The sequence below is a fragment of the Cariama cristata genome, unplaced genomic scaffold (assembly GCF_000690535.1).
Source record: "Cariama cristata isolate BGI_N322 unplaced genomic scaffold, ASM69053v1 scaffold2415, whole genome shotgun sequence".
NCBI lineage: Eukaryota > Metazoa > Chordata > Aves > Cariamiformes > Cariamidae > Cariama > Cariama cristata.
Window position 1 is genome coordinate 60,520 of NW_009615698.1, and position 9,234 is coordinate 69,753.

The 9,234-nt window shown below is 41.3% G+C and overlaps 1 protein-coding gene across 1 annotated transcript in view; it reads left to right on the plus strand.

Moving 5' to 3' along the window:
• The window catches only part of LOC104161453 (collagen alpha-1(XXII) chain-like), a 137,962-nt gene that overhangs the window by 58,810 nt on the left and 69,918 nt on the right, over nucleotides 1–9,234 (plus strand). The window contains exon 10 of the mRNA XM_009699905.1: nucleotides 1,184–1,237. Coding sequence (XP_009698207.1) covers nucleotides 1,184–1,237 — 54 coding nt within the window. The remainder of the gene's footprint in view (nucleotides 1–1,183; nucleotides 1,238–9,234) is intronic.

A 9,234-nucleotide genomic window follows, 5' to 3' on the forward strand; every position in this document is an offset into this window, starting at 1 on the left:
CAGGAAGCTGTTCTTTATACATATTGTTTCTAGACATATTTAAACAAAGGGAATATTATATATATGACTCTTACACATCTGTATGACCAATCACATCAGCAGTGACATGAAACTTGCTTAATTATAGTATCCTTCTAAAAAGAAAATCAGTTTGGATGAGAAGTGGAAATGAGGGAGAAAAAAATAACTTTTCTGTGTCTCACGGATATTTACATGACTCCTTTTGTACCCTCCTTGTATATTACTAACAACCTCAGAAGTATTAATGATTCAGTGTCTATTACACATCAGGGAAGGATAGATTGTTTTTACAAGAAAGCTGGATCACAGAATATGTGACTTGCCCAAAGTAACACAGCAAGTCACCTGTTCAGTTGAGAAGCAAATGCAACCTCTGCCTTAACTCTAGTGTTTCATGCATCCTTACTCCTTTTCTTCCTCATTTTTCTCATGTAGCACTTTTTCCCTGTGAACTATTTGAGGTCAAACCCATGAGGAACACAGGTGTCATTACATTCATATAGGTGAATTTGTCCCGAGGGTATACTCCATGTCCTGGTTTATCCTTCCCTTGCACCAGCAAAGCTCTGTGGTTCACCTGGAGGAATAGTTTTCTGCTTCCAGAGGAGTCAGGGAGCTCTGTCCCTTGGTGGTAATGCCAACCCTAGTTAGAAATGCCTCATGGATTCCTGTTTCCTGGTTTAGAGATTGTGAATATTCATCCATGCACCAGAGTTCTTAATTATTTTCTTTCTTAATGCACAAAACAGTGCAAGGAACACAAGCGACACTGCTTGGCTTTGTTGGGGAGGGGTGAAGGGATAGATTGCAGCAAGGAAAGTGTCTCTCAGCGTGGTACCTCCCTTGGCTGCATCTCAGCACTGTGACTTCTCTGACTCTCTGTGAGGAGTACCCAGGTGGGATTGCAGAGTATGGGAGATGCCATGACATGCATCAGACCAACCCTCATCTTTGGGGCTATTGTCACAATCTGGGAGATACAGACCTGTCAAAGACAACTGGAGTTTCACAGCCAAATGACATCTCCTGCCTTCGTTTCTAGCTTTTGTGTTTTGTGTACCCGCATTACCGTGATTTACCAGTTTTGAGGTGAAAGACTTTGGAAAGTCAATAGCAGTCTTTGCCCTGGTGTCTAATATCTTCTCCTCTGTTGAACACGCAGGGTAAAAAGGGAGAACCAGGATTCCCAGGAATCAATGGTCTGATCGGCCCTCAGGTAAGTGAAGATTTCTTAATTTTCATATAATATGTGGAAAAAACATATTTTGTGGCAACAGGTGACTTGGAACCACAACGTAGCACGCTGTGACCTTGTTCTCTTCACATCTGCACTGTCTTTGAAGTTGGTGTTTTCCGTGATTGGGAGAAGTCTGCCTGTCTGGCAGCAATTACTTTTACTTTCCACAGTTTTTAAGCGTCCTTGAACAGGGACACAGGGAGGTGTTTTGTACGTGATTTCCCCACTGCTTGTGCATAGAGCAGTATCATTCCAGAGGGAAAGTAATGAGTTGTGTTTTGTAATATTTAGGACAGTGTCTCAGCTAATTGTTGGCTGTGTGAATTGGCAATTGCAGATATAACTCCTGTGCTGCAGTCTTGAGGGAAGAAGCAGTTTAAAAGGTATTTGCTATTCAGAAAGCACACTTCTTTGAGCACAAGACTGTTCTTGTGGCTTTGATACTCACATTTCTACTTGTTACAGAGCAATAGGTGTTGGCTTATTGATGAACATAGAGACAGGGGCTTAAAACTAAAGGTTTATCCTCCCTGTGAGGTAGGATGTCTTAAGTTAATGACTCCTTAGCTCCCTTTTTTTAGAGCTTTTGCCAAGTTAGTGCTCCAGGTTGCACCATCTCTAACATTATAAGGGCAAAATAGTGCTGCGGATGTTAACAATTGTCAGAGAGGATTTGGCTCCACTTTGGATCAACCCATTCTGCCCTGTATTATGATAACACTGACACTTGCCTCTGGCTTGGTTTCTTGCTAACTTTGTAGCCAAATTCAGCTGACTCAAGTCACTTTGTAGGGAGTATCTGCGGGAATGTCCTCAAGTTGGAAAGATGCAATCTTGCTTTAAGCTGACCACTCAGGGTAAAACTGAACATTTCGTTCATTCCCTTTTAAATAATAAATTAACAACCGGGTCTTTGGCTTTGGGATTTTGTTTCAATAATTGGTTAAGTTTTGGACAGGAATGAAGAGCCTCCATTATTACAGTTGTTGGTGGTTGGTGATGTATTGCAACAAACAGCACACTGCTAGACAGCAGATGCTGATTTTTTCATTTATTTCCTCTGGCAAGCTATGCCCTTGTAACCAGGAAACATGATCTAGAAATGGTTTCTGTGGCAGATGTTTTGTAATGAGCTGTTCACATGTCTGTGGAGGATGTCAGAGAGGCAATCCAAGGGCTTGCGACCCTGTGCAGGTGAGGGTCCTTGGTTCCAGCTGGGAACCTTGCACTGCAAAACACCATTTGATACTGGTTTACATATTTTTAAGATTTTTTCCTTTGGTACAGTATCTAGTTTGCAAGTATTTCATCAGCAGCCTTCAAGAGGAATGAAGACAGTGTTTCTAATGGATTTAAAAGATTTTGTTGTTTGTTTTTATTTCCACTGAATAACATTAAAATGTCCCCCCAAGCCTTCTGAACCATTGGGAGACAATTTTCCTTGCTTTTGGCGGAAAACTTTTCTCCATGCATTATTTCTAAGATATCTGACACTATCCATCCAAACAATGTCACACTTGTTCAGCTCAAGATCCTTGCAACTTTTTAAAAAATGTATATATGCATGTGTTAGCGATTTTATAAATGTATTTGAGAAAATTGCTGACATAGCATTAACTAGTTTTCCTTTCCACACAGGCTAAATAAAGTTAGCAAATTTTATGTTAATTAAAACTGCATATAATGCTAGCCCCATCGAGGGATACTTAAGTTGACTCTTCCTCCAAGCTAACTGTAGGAATGGAAAAATATTGCTCCTATTCCTGCAGTAGCACTCTGTTCTGGACATATTACTGCAGATTTCCATATTTCTGTTTGGAGAAAGTGCTTACTTTCAGTTTGTGACAAAACTAATTTTCAGCCTAACAGCACTTTTTGTGACATTAGATTTTTTTAAGGACTTATTCAGCATTATTTTTTTTTCTTAATCAGACTATGCTCCAATGTTGTGGTTTAACCCCAGCCAGCAACTAAGTACCATGCAGCTGCTTACTCACTCCTTCTCCTCCGCCCCCCACCACAAAAATACCCAAGAAGAAAAGTGGTTTCCTTATGTGGTAGTTATATGGATATTCATCGAAGTCATGAATGGACATCTGTGACACCTGTTCTTGCACTATCTCCGTGGCATTGAGGGCCAACTGATTTGAGTTGGCCATACGTAAACTAGGACACTAAAATAACTTCCCTTTCCTCTGCTATTTTAAATTTAAACATACTTTTGTTTTCTGACCTGATTCCCCCCATTGGTAGCTGTATGCGCAAAAGGAAGGAGTGGATATAGGAGCTGTAGAAGGTACATTGCTGCTGAAAGACAGAAAAGACCATCTGAAGTTACTATTGGGCTTTGTTAAGAAAAATAGTTGCCATCATGCTCAGTCCAACTGAGAAGCTTCAGAAGGATCAGGCAGCTGTGCGAGGGAACCAACCTGATGGCTACTCTGGAGCAGGGTCAGCAGAGCCAGTGATGAACTGCAGTTGAGATGATGTCAGTCCGACTCTTGAGGACCATTGACCTGGTGTGGTCACATTTGAGAGTTAATTTAAGTGTCAAATCCTGAAGCAGCAGCTAGGAGGCAACTTCTCAGCTAGCCTGGGGACGTTTTGTAACAATAGGGTAGACCCAGTTTTGCCCCTCTCCATGCACACACCAACTCAAACTAAATTTTAATCCAGAAAGTTTTTTAAATGTTTTTTTTCCCCTTCTAAATCAGCTGTGGTGGTGAACCAGTGCATGTGCCTTTTTACTCCATGTTGTCCAGTCAGCACCCCAAAAATGAGCATTTATTTTCCAGTGACCTTTAGAAATGGTGCATCTTGCAACATCATTAAGCCATGGAGTAGACACTCTCGGTCTTATTTCCCCTCTGGATATGAATGATTTTTCTGTAGCAAGGACACAGACATCTGAAGTCATAGTGTGTTTATGTTGTTATTATTTATCTGTACTATTTTAGTTTCCAGGAACCTTAATCATGGGCCAAACTTCTATTGCAGTAGGCTGTTCAAATGCAGACTGAAAAATGAACATTTCTGTAAAGCACTTTCAGTTGAAATAGATGGATGAGTACCAAGCATAGGAAACAACAAGGCTGTGCATTTCTGCATGGTCGCCCAAGATCTTGGTATACCTTGTCTATCCCATCATCTGTTGATAGGAAGAGTTCAGAGAGGGGGCTGGAGGTAGCTGATGAGGTACCTTTGCAAATGCTTTTCTAGGCACGAGGGGTATCCTGAGGAGGAAGGAGATCTGCAGTTAGGCAATGTACGCTAAGTGATCCGTGAAGACTGTGTTCACAGGCTCAGCAGAGAGGGGAGCTGATGCCCCAGTGCTAACTGAGGGCTCAGATACTCTGAGTTGTATCACTGAATTACCAGGGCTGGGATTCAACTCCAAATGCAAGCACTTGTTGGGTTAAGGATGGGGATGCAGGTTTCTGAGCTCCTGTTGATTAAGATCCAGTTAATATCTTCAGTGGAGCTTGAAGCAGGTACCTACACATGGTCCACTGAGCTACTCTCTAGATTCCCTGAGCTGAGCAGGTACACGCTGCCCACCTGTGAGATAGCAAAACAAGTCAAAACTCTTTGAGATTTAAACAAAACTGCCATATCTCACACTTGCAATATCTCCGGGTTGTTATTGAGGTTTGCCTTGTGCTAGATAACCTGGTGGTATAACTAAGACCTGTGAGGAAGACCAGTACAAGCTCTACCTTTTATAGTCATGGCTGGCGGTGATTTAATTAGTATAGAGTTGTCCGTAGGGTATGAGCTCAAGCCCAGCTTTTCTTAAGTAATTCAGGAAATAAATTATATCCTCTGAAATGCATGGTGTCCTTAATGTCCTTTTTATAATCCAAGTTAATACTACAAAATGTAAGAAAAGGATACGGACCCCAGCTGCAAAGCTCAGATTGAATTCAAACTATTCCAGCGCTGCTCGAAATTGGAAGATATTGCTCAGAGCTATCTTTAATAAGATCTATACCTTTAACAAAAATAAAGGAAAAAAAAGTCTTCACCTGTGCAGATCACTAATAGTACTGAAACAAAAGACCATAAGGGAGGTTTTTTTGTTGTTTTCCTCATTTGCTACACTGACTCAGTAAACCAACGCAAAGCGAACACATAGAGAAATAAATCTTCCCCTGTAGACAGAAGATATCATGTCCATATCTTACACTAAGTGATGAAATTAAACAAATACTGCCTTTCACTGGAAGCAAGAAATTCTTCTGGAGAGACTGCTATGTGCACAGTCGACTTTATTCAGTACTTTTACAGAGCTGGAAGGCCAGTTCAGAGAATTTGTGTTGAAAAAGCTTTATTTTTAAAAATAATGTTGGTACTCCAATTACAATGCTAACTGGTGAAATAACTGGAGACCTCATCTGCTTATGAATTATGGCACTGTCACTGAAGCTGACTACAGAGCATGCATCATAGGTAAATGCTCAGACCTGCTGGCTCTTTAGGCTTTTGATTTTCAGTGTCATCAGCAACAGCCTTTTTCTATATCTTTTTATCTTTATCTTGGTTTGTGAGGCAGGATTTAAGCAAAGAGAGCAATATGGTGCTCTAATGCAGCATAACTGAAAATAATTCACAGTAGTTGTGCTGGTGGATACTGTAGTACTTGAGGTGAGAAATGAAGAGCAGATTTGAGGAGCTGATCCCAGAACCCACCCAGATGCAGCAGAGGAGAAATGGAGAGTTGGAGTAGCAAAGGACATAGTGAGACACATGGACTGCTCCACACAACTAGCTGCAACAGTCTCATTTCTGATAGGAGAGAAGTGGAAATAAAGGAGAGACAGGGCAAAGCCAACAGAAAGTGTCTGTGGGTTCTTTCTGAGAGGTGAAATTGCAAGGAGTTGTTGGTTTTGAAGTGGAGACAAGCACAGACATTGGAGGAGAAAAGGCTGTCAGCACCGTAGTTATGCGTTTTGCTTTCATCGTGGCAGTAGACAGGATGCTCCTACATGTCCCAGAGGTTCTTCTCATTCATAAAGCTGGCACGCTGCCTAAAAAACCCAGACCATGGTCTGTTTTGACATGGGTTAAGGGCTTATCTAAGCCTTTCTGAAAGAGTAAGAGAATCCAGTCATTGGCATGGAATAATATACAGAAAATATGTCTGTGCAAGCTTTGCCTCCAGAGACAGGTACCTGGAAAAGCCATCAGGCTTCAGTTTCCATTGTGGAATGTCATTTGTTCACCTCCCTCTAAAACATAGCCATCCCTTCTTTCATGGAAAAGAGATTTAGGCCAAGCAGCCTACTGATGTAGTCACAAAGGCTTTTGTTCCTTTTCAGAGCTTCTTTAGGGACTGCAAATCCTAAATCTTAATCGCTCTGCCTTTCCCAACCTGTCTTTCAGCAAGGTACACATTGGATGAGGAGAATATCCTTTAGTGATCCTGGAGGACAGAGACAGCTGTTCCTCCAATATGGAGAATGACAGATTTCTTTCCTGAGAACTCTCCCTGCATTACATTCTCTAAGAAATGGAGCTGCATGAAACACAGGCCTGAAAAAATCCACCCCGCTCCACCCCACCCCATCAATGTTTTTAAAGATATCCCAGTCCATGACACACACACACCTCTACACACTATTTAGATTTTAATGAACATTTGTAATATTTTTGTTTCAAAACAACAGTTTGAAAATACTTTGGTTTGAACATTTTGATAAAAGATCCATGTTTTGCATTTGTTTTCCAAACTGAGTTTGTGTAGTCCTGTTTTAGAATAAAGTTTTCATACATCAGTTTTTGCTTCAGCACGTAGGAAGCACATATCAGTCTTTACCAGAAAAGCTTTCCCTTACTGGTGTAATATTTGTTGCTGCAACATGTGGTGAAGCTACCTTAGTAAACCAGTCTTGGGCATGATGTCCTGAATGATTGCTGTCATGGAGAGCAATGAAACAGAATTATTAGTAGTAATTTATGGTAAGGATCAGTGTGCTTTCATTTCAAGACTTATGGTTGAATAAGGTTATTGTGGTCCAGAATATAGAAAGTTTAAGAGAATAATTATAAATTGTCTTGGGATAGTGTGTATATCAAGAGTTACTAGGAGAAATAGTTGGGATGAGGAAGATGTAGCACCTCATATTTCAGGGATTATGCTGGTTGCTGACAGATGCTTGAGTCAGACTTTGCTTTTAGGTCAGATTGACCCGTGTATGTATGTATGGGGTAACTTGCATCATACTTGGGGATGCTTGGGCTGAGGCTGGGTCCTGGCTGGGGTCTTTCACCTCTTGAAAGAAGCTCCCTGATGTAGGGCCATGGAGAATACGTGTTTCGTAGTGGGAGGTGGTTCATTTATTAGTAGAGAGAGAGAGAACCAAATTAGGCTGTTAGGGAGGAACCAATGGAATTGGCAAGGATAATCTGCAAGGGTAAATTTTGTACTTTCTTTCCTGCACTTATGCATAATCCACTCTGCCGCTGAAGCAGTTTGTATTTTTTCTAAAGGTACCTTTGCCTTCTTTCCCAGTACTGTACCCACTCTTCATGGAAGCCCCTTCTTGGAGCCCATATCTGCTGCAAGGCCTCTCAGCAATACCATGTAAAGGTGGAGTAGGGCCAAGCAGAACTTCCATGTCCCTGGCGTCTGACGTCACTCCATCCAGTTGTGTCTACAGTGTGGTATCTTCTCTTGTGCTGGGCTAATTTGGACTGTTGATTCTTTTCTTTGAATGCTGAAGCCTTTTTTAAGTGGTGAATGGTCTTGACCAGGTGTCTCCTGACGGGACCAGAGCTTCTTAACTGTAGAACTCTCCTGCAATAGCAACTAAAACGTCTCCAGAAACCGATGCGGGGCTCCTCAGGAATTATGTCAGCAGCATCAGTGCATCCCAAGGCATGTCTTTCCGGGGATTTTTTAGTTGTGCTCACATTTGAGACACTCTAAAAATGCTAATATTGCTGGTGGGATGACTCCATGTCTGTTCTGCATTGCAATGAAAGCAAATCATGGGAGGCAAATGCATCTGCAGGTCCCTTTTTTGGTCACTTTGCTCCATCTATTGGTGAGAGGCTGTCTTCTCTTCTGACTGAATTTTACAAGTGCATTCTGAAAAGACCACTTATCTGCTACCTTCTCTCTCAAACCATGCCACAAATAACTCCTTGTCCTCGCTTTTGTACACTGTTTTCTTCTCTTCAGCTACATTTTTCCTTAAATCTGAAATGCTAATGTTGATCCATGACTTGTAATACCTTAATCACAAAAGCTGTGATACTGAATGGTGACAGGGAAAATGCTGACTGGCCGTTTTCTCTCTTGTATCAGTTGCTCAGTTTCAATGCTTTACACAGGGTTTGGGGGGTCGGTTGGCTGTTGGTTTTTTTTAGGTACAAACACACCAGTACTCCCCCTATACTGAAAACAGAAAATGAATCAAATCATCATGTTAGAAAGACAGGAAGAGACAGCCAGGGTAAAATTTCAACTCAGTCACATATCTATTTCTCAGATCCATCCTCATGTTTACTTAGGTCCTGATCCAAAAAAAACGATGAACACATGCTTCATTCTGAGCACAGGAGAAATCCTGTCTTGTCTACAGTGGAAACTGGAAGTAACAAACACCTCTGCATCTCTGGCAACCTGTTCAGATCTGTCGAGTATGGAAACAAATTTCTCAGCTAGGAAGCCAAATTTGACAATTTGCTCAATACACAAAAATAAATCCCTCTGAAAATTGGATGCCTGTTAAGAGAATATTTTCCCTAAGAGAAACAGCTGTTGCAGGGAGATGAGCAAGGACTGTTAGGACATTTCCAATTGAACGTGTGCATTAAAGTATGAGTTTGTGAGGACCTTTTACTATCAACAAGGTTAATGTGGAGCACTAAAATGGTGGTGCATTTGCTTTAAAACACTTGATTCACTACATTGTTTCTCCTTACTCTTGGATTCATATTTTTAACTCCATGTCATGTGTCATTCCCCACCC